The sequence below is a fragment of the Triturus cristatus genome, chromosome 12 (genome assembly GCF_964204655.1).
Source record: "Triturus cristatus chromosome 12, aTriCri1.1, whole genome shotgun sequence".
Classification (NCBI taxonomy): domain Eukaryota; kingdom Metazoa; phylum Chordata; class Amphibia; order Caudata; family Salamandridae; genus Triturus; species Triturus cristatus.
In genome coordinates this window covers 61,505,101-61,518,018 of record NC_140595.1, presented here as the reverse complement: position 1 = coordinate 61,518,018, position 12,918 = coordinate 61,505,101, and the positions used below count along the sequence as shown (strand labels likewise).

The 12,918-nt window shown below is 44.2% G+C and overlaps 1 protein-coding gene across 1 annotated transcript in view; it reads left to right on the top strand.

Moving 5' to 3' along the window:
• The window catches only part of BTBD2 (BTB domain containing 2), a 231,232-nt gene that overhangs the window by 168,265 nt on the left and 50,049 nt on the right, over positions 1-12,918 (top strand). The window contains exons 4-5 of the mRNA XM_085636939.1: positions 1,205-1,310; positions 6,393-6,590. Of these exons, the coding sequence (XP_085493065.1) occupies positions 1,205-1,310; positions 6,393-6,590 (304 nt within the window). The remainder of the gene's footprint in view (positions 1-1,204; positions 1,311-6,392; positions 6,591-12,918) is intronic.

Below are 12,918 nucleotides of genomic sequence, written 5' to 3'. Positions count from 1 at the left end.
CTAATTCGTCTGTGAGGTTCTTGTCTTGGTTCATTGGATGGCCTTTGGTGCAGTTGACAGGCTTTTCATTTTCTCATGCCGCCCTGCTTTATGTGGAAGAAATTGGAAAAAGTTCCACACAAGTGAATGAATTCATCAATTCTTGGAGGAGAGAATGGATTTAAAATTGCCCCTATTTATAGCATTTATCCCTTTGTTTCTACCCCAACTAAATGCTTGGATTGTATGATGTCCACTGCCTATCCTGCCACAAGTGCTTATTCATTTCTGTATGTGTCAATAATATTTATTCCAGTAATTGTCCACTGATCACCAAATAATGTACAGTGGCAAAATAAAATACTGCTGGGAAAATATATTTTAAATAAACATTAGTGGGAATGTGATCTTCTGTTTGCTTTACATGGGAAGGCAATGTAACAATAGTCTTTCTGAGAATTTGTCAGTCATTTATTCAAGTGTGAGTTGACTCTGGGTTCTTGTGAATACTGGGGGAGATTGAGGGAGAGTTTGTCTATGGGGTTGGGGGAGGATGAGGTGTTGTGGGTTGAAGTTAGATCGCTGTTCAATAGGCAATTTGTTGCAGACATGGAGAAATAGACCTCGATAAAGAAATCGGCATTCCTGACAAAGGTCTAAGTTTCCTTAACAATCAACTTGTGGTTTTTTTGTGCTCACTGCCACACACAGCCATTAATGCGTCAGATAGCTTTGTTGTCTAGGACTTTTCAGGATGTGTATTTAGTGATACATGAATCCTCAGGTAAAGCATATCACCTCTCCATCAGTGCTGCACGTGGAAGCATATGAATCCTCTCCCTAAAGACCTATCCTCATGGGAAAGGTTGATGTGTTGCTCTGTGAGTGGTGTAAACTTTCATTGCCACATCAAAATCTGCTTGGGAATATATCATGCTGTGTTCTTTCTTAATTTGCGGTATTTTTGACTGTTCACAGGTATTTTATTTTAAATCCAATCTAGTCATGTGGATTAAAAAGTTCCAGTGAATGCTCAGTAATTACTTCTTTCATTTTGAGTAAATTATTATTTGTATACAAGTTTATTCCAGCAGGGATGAGAGAAGTTTACATTTAGATAATGTTAAAATGAGTTTCTTTTGAGGACCCTTTTAGAAACAAAACATCTTCCCTTGAACATGGTTTAACATTTGGTGTTCAAAAGGTCTTCTTTTCGTTTTGGTAGGCACGACTTTTTGATGAACCTCAGCTGGCCAGTCTATGCCTGGAAAATATTGATAAGAACACCTCTGATGCAATCAATGCAGAAGGCTTCACGGATATTGATCTAGGTAAGCATCATTGTGAGAGGCAGCATGATATTGTGAGACGTGGTCAGAATTAAGATGTGTTGCTGCTATCCATATGCCAGAAGTCTTCAAACCTTTTTGCTCTGAGCCCCCCTAAGCGAAATGTTTTGAAGTTAGGCCCCCCTCCAAAACTATAACTTTGAGAGTGGGAGGGGGCAGATATTCACAGGGGAGGGGGTCATGAGATAATTTCAGGGGTGCTTTTCTGTAGCGCGTAATCCACACTAAAATTGTGATTTATGAAAAATCAATTGCATCGAACAAGAACAGAATTGACTAAAAACACTACTGCCCATAATTGGGGTGTTGTGGCCCCAGTGCACTCCACCTGCTGCACTAATGATGGCTGTGCCCTTTGAAGCAGGCTATCTCCTCTTCTTTAACTCCTTCCCCACCATGTTTGACCATCACTACAATCTCGAAACAAGTCCGGTCTCTTTCTGAAAGAAAATGAGCTACTGCATGCTGCCCCCCTTTTCTTGTGGCAAGGGCACCATCTGCCCTAATGCTAGCAAGGAAAATGAGCCCCCTTGCCCACTTTCTTATTGTAAAACGTTCATAATTATGCCACTGTACCTGTTTCACTATTCACCGGTTCTGCCTTGCTGTCGCCTCTGTTGTTTAACAACATGGACTCCCATCTCACCTCACACCATCCCTCTCTTCTCTAATCATCCATCTCCCTCCCATCATCCCTCACATCTCTTAGCATCCCTCTAATCTCTGATGCCCAAATTAAGTTGTCTCCTCTGCTTCATTTTCCCCTCCTGTCTGCCATGTCTCCAAAGCTCAAAGAAACACTGGCACAGCAAGTATGCAACTGCAGCACCAATGATACAGGCAGCTCTCCGACACAGGCTGTCCACTCTGCCCACTTAACAGGGCCATTACTTCTAGGCTGGATGCCCAACGCAGGCTTTCTGCCGCTTTGTGAAAAAAGGCACATTTAGCCCCTCCCCTGTTGCTTGGTCCTTGTTTCGCGCTCAACAGTGGTGACCTGGGCCCTATTGCTAGCAAGGAAAATGCACCCCATGCTCTTTTTCATAGTAAGACTGCCATAACTGGGGCCCAGTGCCCCCTTACAGAGGGTGTGGGGGGAGGTTGGGCTCTGGTGTTGTGAGACAGGTAGTAGAGAACTAAAGAAACATGTTTTCTCGCCAAGGTGCCTGCTACCTGAAAGAAATGTAAATCTGTGTAGCTGTTAATCACCAAATATAAAGGCTGCTTTTGAGCCAGTGTAGCTATTAATTAATGGAGTCACCCAGCTTCATGGTGACAAAAATGTATTCTTTTTGAGAAGTAATATATATGTCCGTTAAAAGGAATGCACCATTTTAATAGACTCACAAAAATATTCACACCAGATATAGCGTGATTGCTTATCACTAACATTTTTATTTTTAAAACACTTCTTTTATCTTAAACAGTATTTTGCAGCAGCCTGTTTTATACAGTGTAAAAATGTAAAATTAATGACATTCACAGTGCTTGCTTTCAGTCACAGACTGGGACCTCCCCTCGTAGCACTATAAACAAGTCACTATTTCTCACTGCACCTATCCGAATTAAATTTTATGACTCGTCACATACGGAGACATCTATGGTGATCACATTAGCCAACTGAGGTTTCGTAAGGTGAAAGAGTATATTTCCCTTTTATTAGTTATATTTGCATTTATTTCTCATTTGAAGTTTGTGCATGTTTTTATATGCAGTTACCCGAAGGTGAGGAAAACAAAAAGCAAAAAAATGCCAGATTATTTCTTCTTTTTAGTCATGTCTTTGACCCAGACTTCTCTCTAACTGACCTTGCCCCATGCCACTCAGAAGTAAAGTGCTCTCACTTTTAAGGTCTCGCCTAGGCAGCGTTTGCGCTGTCTCTTCGAGACATGCTGTATTAAAGATATGGGCATTAAACAAGCCCAGCGCTTCTGGTTGGTTAGTTGACCTGCTTTTCTAAATTCCTTTACCCTGGTTGATCAATACTGTCCATCTGTCCCACCTTTGTGTGCTTGGTTCCCTCTAAGCAGAAATCACCAATTTTTTTTTGGGGGGGGGGGGTTGGCCACCTCTGGCCAGCTGTTGCCTCCTCGTTGCACCCCCTCCCTCCCGTACTTCCTGCGCTGCTGCTGACGTAATGCATTGTATTTTGCTAACTTTACCAGCTGTAACGCATTGTATTTATTGTTCGCTCCGGCATGCCCCACTCCTCTGCTCGACGCTGCCTTAACTTTTGTGGCAATGGTAGCACGCCACACTTTAGCTGCTGCATGTAAATCGAGAAAGCCTAGAAACGCGCCTTTTGCGCTTTCAGGCTATTCTTATTTACATGTAATGCAGACCCATTTGCACCCACCACCACTGACACCGCTCTGTCTGCCTCACAGTTTGAAGACCTCTTCCATATGCTATCAACCTAAATAGATTTGTGGGCTTATTTCCCTAAACAATATAAGTGTTCTTCATCCTGGAATATTCAGTGTTCTTAAACAGTAGAATTTTACTGCAGTAGTGTGGGATCTCAAAAGTCATTTACATTGAGAAGTTAAATTTTTTCAATTAATATTACAGTGAATACTTGACAGTCAACAGGCATAGCTTTTAATCCAGTTAGTACAAATTTAAAAATAAAAACCCCATTTAGAAGATAATTTCCACAGTGCCACCTTAATACTCCAAAGCGATTTACTGTCCAAGACGGGGTATTCATGTTTGCGACTTGTGGGGAGAAAGATTCCTGAACCCAGCTTAGCCTTACTGCCTTATTTTTCACCCAAACCTTATTCTTTAAGCATATTACCTCATCATTCCTTGTTTATCTGTTTCAGTTTTTTGTTACGGAGAGAAACATGTCTTTGCCCCCAAGTGCTTACACCTTATCTCATTTGTCAGTATTAGTTTGTTGAAGATTGCCCTACTTAGTGAATAGTGCTGTGGCACAGGCCAAACCACACATCTCTTTTGTTCCCACTGCCTTTTACACTCTGCTCCATTCATGTGTTCCAGTTTATACCTTCCCTCCCTGTTCCTCTGATAAGTCTCCATGCAGCCACTTAGGATTGTTTCCATAGCCCCCTGATGTAGTCAGGTTCACCCATTAAATATAATGGGGTTGCCCTGTGTCCCTCAGCACCTGGGTATACAGTTACAAACTACAAAGAGTTCATTTGGGGTTTTCACAGTTCTTCACCAAGAATTGGGAAAAATGTTGACCATTCAAAATTGATAGCAAAGGGTCCAGAAATGATCCCTCCAAAAAGAATTTCAACTTTTTTTGAGAGCTAAATCAAAGAAATATTCAAAAAAGAAGAAAAAGGAAATCACAGCACACAGTTTCTAAATCAATATGTTCATTGACCTATATCTTAAAAAATTTTCTTCACTTTGCTGTTTTTCGTGAATGATCTGCTGCCCATAACACATAAAATACATACAATGAATCACACAAACATGTAAACTGTGAAAATTAAACGATCCCAATGTTCACACACCAAACTTGAGACAATAAAAACCTATAATGTCCAAAGATTCAAGTTCAGAATACCCTTGTATCTTCGTTTTATATCATAGGATAGCTGACGTAGGATATAAACCAATGTCGTTGACGTTTCAACCCTATAATCATGTGTTAGTAACTATGCATCATACTGGGTCTTCCTCAGGACTAAAAAGGCTACAAACCAGTGGGCAGTCTTCAAACAATGTAATCAAGAACACGTGAATGAAGAGGTAACGTTCTGCTCCGATGTGAGGAAACCCTTTCAAAAACAACAAATCTAATTATGGGATTTCATTGCTTAAAGTTGAACAAACTAGAAGATTTTTCTTGCGATGCTCACCCCCTCTATACTGAGAGAACTGCGCCTGGTGGTGATATATGACAATGAATATATTGAATTAGAAACTGCTTTTTGTGTCGTGAATATGTTTTTTCTTCCTTTTCGAATATTTGTTTGATTTATCTCTAAAAAAAAAAGTTGGTATTCTTTTTATAGGGGATCATTTCTGGACCCTTTGCTGTAAATGTTGTATGGTCAACATTTTTCACAATTCTTGGAGAAGCATTGTCACCCGACAGAACTCTTTGTAGTTTGTAGAAGTCAGGTTCACTGCAGGATTTTGTTGCCTAAAGTATTAGCCAGGGGCGTGTTTTTTATTTATTTTTTTATTTCCACACCTCCTTTTACTGCTGTCATCAGATGCACTTCACTCCAGACGACCATGCTTAACTGACGTTGTTGGTGTCCTTCTCACTGGCGTTAGTCAACCTTTGTACTGAAGGGGACCCACTCGTGCAAGGTGAATATTTGTACCATTTCCTCTTCACACATCTGAATGTTAGCAGCTTAACACTGTTACTTTGAAGAAGGCCACCTACTCCTGGCAGAATGCAACACATTAGGGTTTCCACAGTTCTCCTCTGGTCCAAACCTCTTCTCACCACCTTGGTTGGCCCAGCTTATAACCCTAAAGGAAGTCTGGCCTCAGTGCCCTGAATAGAGGGTGCCCCCAGGTGTGCTTCAGGGTTTGTGTGTACAAGGTAAACAAGTCTTCGGTTGTTTTAAATCTGCAAGCCATCCTGTTAGTCTGGTCTAAGGAATCACCCTTACGTCAGTACTTTCCTACTAGCTTTCCAGCTACAGGACAAGGAGCCACAGAGAGGATAACTTGTAACCAGACAGTGGAGCATTTCCTGTAGAGCTCAGCAACCCCCCACCCTAACAAAATAATTTTTACACAATTTGAATTTTGAAAAAACGTGTACATTTGTCACAGTTAATATTTTTTTACTTAATGTTTTAAAAGTATTGGTCATTTTGCCAAATTAAGGTTTCGATTGAAAGTCAGATCCTAATCAAGTAAAGAATGATGGTCACAAGTGCTTTATGGATGGTACCTTCAAGAATCATCGAAAAATTAAACTTATAGTGAGCAGCCTTGACATGAACCAGATATCTCTCTGTTTGTTCCGTTGTTGCCATCTCATCTGTCCTTGTGCATTGTCTCTACTGACTTCAAAGCTCAGTTTGTTCTTTAATTATTTTTCATTCCTTCTCTCTACAGATACTCTAATAGCAGTGTTGGAACGTGACACATTAGGCATTCGGGAAATCAGATTGTTTAACGCCATGGTCCGTTGGTCAGAGGCAGAGTGCCCACGACAGCAGCATCAGGTGACTCCTGAGAACAAGAGGAAAGTAGTGGGCAAAGCACTCTCGCTCATTCGCTTCCCACTTATGACAATTGAGGAATTTGCAGCAGGTAAATTGTAGTAGCAAAGTACTATTTGTTGCATTAGTCAAAATGGTAAAACTTAAGTTATTGAATGCACAAATGCCCAAAACCTTGGGGTCTGCATTTGTAATATGAGCCAGCAATTTTCAAACAATCACTCTGAAACGTTTGGTCTAAAAATGGTGACCTATGGCCACGGTCGTTCCTTTTTGGAACATAACATTCGTAGCAAGTGTTGGCTGCAGATACACATGCTATGCATACTCTTGCCATCTAGTGTTGGACCTGGACTCTGCTAGTTGTTTTTCCTCCAGGAAGTTTTATGATCAGCGTTGTGCGTCGTCTCTCCTCCCCCCTAGAGTTATTGTGCATGTTTTGGCGGGCTCAGACGAACTGCAGTGGAGATCTTGCAGATTCGATGTCTAGGCGGCCTACAGTAAAGAACCGTCAACTGGAGATCCAGTGAACAACATCCAACGAATCCGATACGCCGGGTTGCAGGTAACCGGCGAGTGACCCACACGGCCGTCGAATGCCCATCTCTGGGTGATTGAGACGAAGAAAGATCTTTTGCGACGGTGCCTTCGGTGCGTGGCTAAGTATGCACATTCCGACACTCACGAAGTGTGTAATTTGTGCTTTTCCCCAGAGCACAAAGAAGACGAGTGCGCAGCCTGCACTTTGTTTAAAAACAAAAAGACACTTTGGACCCGAAGGGATCGTCGCTTGGTGCACACAATGGTGTTGGCAGCCAAGGCGGAGTTCTCGCATGATAGCAAGGAGGAATACGAGGCGGGTGCACCAACTGAAAGTCTGAATTGTGGGCGAGGTGTGTGCGAGATGTTCTTGGCAAGTGGTGGCTCAACAGTACCCACGGTACGTGGCGTCGTCTTGATCCTAGCTACTGACACAGGAATCAGCGACCCTCGACATGAACTGGAGCGTGTTCATCACTGGAGGACGATTCAGACTTTCAGTCGGTGCACTGGCTCAGGCCGACACCACGAGCATGCTTCGGCGCTGAGAAGGTATGAGAACATTCTCAATCCTAATCGGGCAGCAAGGACACATTAAGGGGACGGCTCCAACTCCACATTGGCACCCAAGCACAAGTCGGCACCGACAAACACATCGGCACCGAAAGCAGCCAAACAAACATTAACCCCGCGTAAAATATTGGATCCGAAGAAATGGTCGGGATAGATCTTCTCTTAATTGAAGCAACCCTTGGCTCCGAGGACAGAAAAACATGGCCACACTTCTGGACAAAAGAAAACATCTCGGGCTACAAAGACATACACAGTTTCAGAGGTCACTCCACCAGCTCCAGAGAAACAAAAGACGCACGCTCATATGCCAACTGAGAAACGGAGCATAGTTTTTGAAGGACTGCATCAAATAATGCAGAACGTAAAAAGACTACCAACAGACAGCCACAACAACAGGAACATGAATTGTCTCCATCAAAGAAGGTGGTACTAAAGTACAAGGCCACACGCCCAATGATTTTTAGCCCACCAGGCTCCCCACAAACACCACCACCCTCTCCACAAGAAAAGGGGGAGATCCAAGACACAGATTCACAGGGGATACAAGACACCCACCACACCCCAGACCTGTGGGCTGACTACGACGTGGTTCTCCCTGACACAGATATGGACACACCAGTACCAACAAAGGCATCACCACCAAATGACACCTCCTCATATCAAAGTGTCATTCAGAGAGCGGCTTGGTACCACATGCTCCCAATGCACACCACTGAGGAGCAAACTGATTTCTTAATTGAAACACTTTCACGCAGGGCTGGAATGGCTATGGTGGGCATCTGGTGTTTCCCCGGGAGGCTGGAAGGGTGGGGGCCGGTTTTTACAGTGGTGGGGGCCAGTTTTGTTACTGGGGGTCGGCTTTGTAGTAGTGCTGCAATATCAGCCCTCAGTAGCAACAGCCAGCAGTGCTTCATACTTGCAGACCCCTGCAACCCCTGACTCTCCCTGTAGGAAACGGACTCTTTTTGCACGATAGAACCACTTAGTGGTATATCATATAGAGTCCAGAGTTTCCCCAGGGCTAAGTGTAAACCCAAAGTGCTCTATTTGTGGTAGTGTGGTCGAGCAGCCTTAGGCCTAACACAGAGGAGTGTAAAACACTTGCTATACCCACCGTGACCAATAAATGACACACAACTCAAAAATAAGATCCACACCAGTTTTAGAAAAATAAGCTTCTTTTCAGTTTTCTTTTAAAACCAAGATGTATACGTTGTAAGGTAAGTACGTTTTTCACAAGAAATACATTTTGCTTAGAAAAAATGGACACTTTGTGCAGTTTTAAATTCAGCTATGTTAACCTATGGGAGGCAAGCAGGAGTGCGGTTTTGCAGGTAAGTACATGACTTACAGTCTTTGTTTCAGGATGAAGAATCGGCACCAGGCAAGGTTCAGACAAATAGCAAATCTGCACCTCCAGTGGCACAGGGGCGGTAGGGTGCAGGCTTCATATTTGGAATCTGGCGCCAGTATTATCCAATGGGGAAAGGGAGTAATCAAAGAGATGCTGCTCATAGGGGAGTAACATGGTTTGGTAACCCAGTCTCCAGGAGTTAAGGTAAGCATAGGAGGGGCCACAAGGCAGCACCAAACTTACACCCCCTGCGGCAGAGGGCCAGCTGGGTGCAGAGTGCCAACAGCATCAGGCGCCCAATGCAAATCAATTGGGGGGGATCGGTTTTGAAGAAAGGCTGCAGGCTCAGACCAGGAGGCTGGACGAAGAAAGCCCACAGCTGCCCAGGTAAGTAGTGATGCTAGGGGATGTAGAGACACAGTTGATCAAGCTCCCCAAGGTCCAGTGGCTTCAGGTGCAGAGGTGTCCTTTGGCGTCGGAAAAGCTTACTGGGCAGGTCGCTGTCCGGGGCAGTCTTCGGATTGAGGCTGCAGGTGTCGAGGTGGAGTCCGGCAGGGTCAGCCCACGGTGGACTCTGACTCAGAATTGTTGGGAAAACTTCGCAGGAGGTGGGCCACTTGGACTCTGGCCGTGGCCGTCGGGTGGAGAGGTGTCCTAAGACTGTTGCGCAATACCTTAGGGCAGAGTTGTTTTTCTTTTAAAGTTGTTTTTTTCTTGAACAGGTCAGCTGTTCTCTGGAGATCTTGAGCTTTGTCGAAGCCAGTCAGTCCTCCCATGACTTTGGAGGGTGCTGGGCTACAGGACTGGTCGTATTTTGGTGCAGGATTGTCAAGGGCTGCAGACAGGCCAGTAGGGCTGGGGCCAAGTCGGTTGGTTTCTGCAGTCTTTTCTGCTGGTGCGACGCTGTAGTATCCGGCTCTTAGGTCATCAGGAATCTTATTTCAGGGTCTGGGGGAGCCACCTAAATACTAGATTTAGGGGTGTTAATGGGTTCCTTACCTGGTGTGTCCACACCCACTATTATGCCACCCTCCTGTGGGAGGGGGTGGCATAGACCTAGCCCTGATTGGAGAAGTCCCATGATCTTCAATATGGTGGGCATTGAAAAATGTGCTTGACTTCGCCTCCAGCACCTGAGGGGTGGAGTTGGCACTCCTACTCTTTCTCGGTTTTCACACTGGTTCTATGGCCAAAAGTGGTGGGTTTGAACTGGGGGTGTCTGGTCTGACAAAATTGCCTGGCTGCTTTGAGTTCCGAGTCCAGCCTTGCTTTCGTGCACAGTGCACTACCTGCATATGGTAGGATCCCTACTGAATGTATCCAAAGACATCTTCAAATACCGAGTCAAATCCAGGGTCTTAACTCCTCGCATTAAGAAGAAATACAAACTGTCACCAACTAACCCAGTATACATTAGGGGTCATCCCCCGGCTGACTCCCTAGTTGTCACAGCTGCAAGGAAACGAGCTGCAGCACAGGGCACTGGATAAGCGCCTCCTCCAGACAAAGAAAGCAAGAGAGTAGATGCAGGTAAAAGGGTGGCAACAGGGCATGCTAACCATTGGAAGATTGCCAACTTACTGGGACTACTCCCCGGCTATAACAGCAACCTGGGATGAGATGCAGGAACTCGTGCAATCGCCCAGACAAATCTAAAAAGCCAGGAGAAGACTTAGTAAACGAGGTCAGACCACTATCCAATGCCACAATCAAATGTGCACTAGACTGGGTGCACACTGCTGCGTGGGACATCAATACCTCCCTCATGCTGTCGACATGCATGGATAAGCATTTCTGGCTTCAAACCTGAAGTGCTGCGACACACTCTAAATGTCCCCTTCAATGGGGAAAGCCTCTTTGGGCCCGCAGTTGATGCGCAACTAAAAAATATAAAAGAAGACACCAATACCGCCAAATCAATGGGTGCCTTGCACACACCACCTCAAAAGCAGCAGCCATTTTGGTGTTACCAAGGTAGAGAAGCTGCAAAGTCCTCAACAAGTGATAACATCTCATATCACCACTAGCAACAACATTACCACCAGCAAAACCGTTGTTACTATAGAAGCGAATACAAAAACAGAGGTGCACCCAGTAAGGGAGCCTCTACACCCAAACGGTAGCTTACCCCCCTCCCCTCCCCTCCCCGGTAACAAAACACCAGTCTTGGCTGCAACAATTCCACCAGTTGTGGCCAGACTCTAGATATATTATCAGACCAATGCGTATTGCAAAATATCATGCAAAGATATTGCGTAGACCTAACTCAACAGCCACTAAATATCCCACCAAAAACCATACTTAATCCACAGCATTTACATCTGCTGAAGGAAGAAGTAAAGGTGTTATTACTAAAAGGGGCCGTAGAACCTGTTCCAAAGAAACGTCTCAACATGGGAGTTTACTTTATTTATTTTATTAATTCCGATAAATTATGGCTCACTATGGCCCATCTTGGACCTACGTCTGCTCAATCAATACATACTATCAAAACACTTCCATATGTGCCATTGCAGGGCGTGATACCGTTACTGCAAAAAGGCGATTTCATGACTGCGTTAGATCTGAAAGACGCATATTTCCACATCCCAATTCACCTGGCACATCGCAAGAACCTCTGGATTGTGGTAAGTGGACGTCATTATCAATTCAGAGTGTGCTACCACTCGGGATGACGATAGCCCCAAGGGAGTTCATAAAATGCCTAGCTGTAATAGCGGCAAAATTATGAAGAGAAAACATGCATTTCTTTCCCTACCTAGATGATTGGCTGATCAAGAGTCAAACCAAAGCCAAATATCTAAAAAACACTCACAGCACAGTCAACCTCTTACATAAATTGGGCTTCACAATCGGTGCAACAAAGTCCCATCTTCAACCGCTCCAGATACAACTCTATCCCGGAGCAATACTCAATTCAGTATCTGGGACCGCATACCCCAATCAACAAAGGGATTTCAATCCCCAGAACCAACTGACCTACCAGGTAGTAGCTATTTCAGTGTATCTAAAAAACAAAAAGCATCGATCCCTTTTCAGCATTATTGTCATCAAAGCCTTAATAGAAGGATTAAAATGTAATTTCACCTTGTACACCTCCTGTATCTACATGGAACTTAAACATTGTGCTAACAACACTGATTGGGGCACCACATAACTGTCAAATACAATTCCTAACATTGAAGGTGGCTTCCACATAGCAATAACCTCCGTACGAAGGTTCAGCGAAATACACGCATTTATTATTGAAGAACAGTATTTTCAAGTGATCCCAGATAAACTGTGTTTACACACAAACCAAACGTTCCTACCAAGAGTTATATCACCTTTCCATTTAAATCCAACTTTAGAGATACCAATTTTCTTTCCAAAACCAGAAACTGTAGCAGCACATGCTTTTTTTTTTTTTTTTTTTTTTTTTTTTGGAAACCGTTTATTACAAAATTAAAAAAAATATACAGAGATGGGCCTACAACCTTCAGGCTGGCCACTAGCAAGCAAGAGGAGCATGTGATACAAACAATAGCGCGCATGCCGCGGCAAAGGGAAATGCACAGGAGTTAGAAGCGGTGGTAGCCACACCATCCGGGCACACATAACGGTTTCATTTTAATATATATAACAACAAAAGAACAAATCCACAAGGCAACCCACAATCGAAAACAGCAGCATGTGCTCCCCTAGCGGGGAGGACCCTACCAATCCATAGGAGTAGCAAGGGGGGGAAAAAGGTCAAGACTGGGATTAGGTGGACTCAGTGTCCGGGACCGGGGAGATAAACTGGCTAAGGGGATGGGGCCAGTGACGAATCGGGCAATAACGGCGGGGTACAGATTCCCCCGCGGTAGGCGTTCCAGGGGCCCCATACGTTCACCCATGTCCCAGGCTTGCCTCTCGCAACCTACACCACCTTTTCCCGAAACATGCACCAATCCATGTTATCCCTCCATGC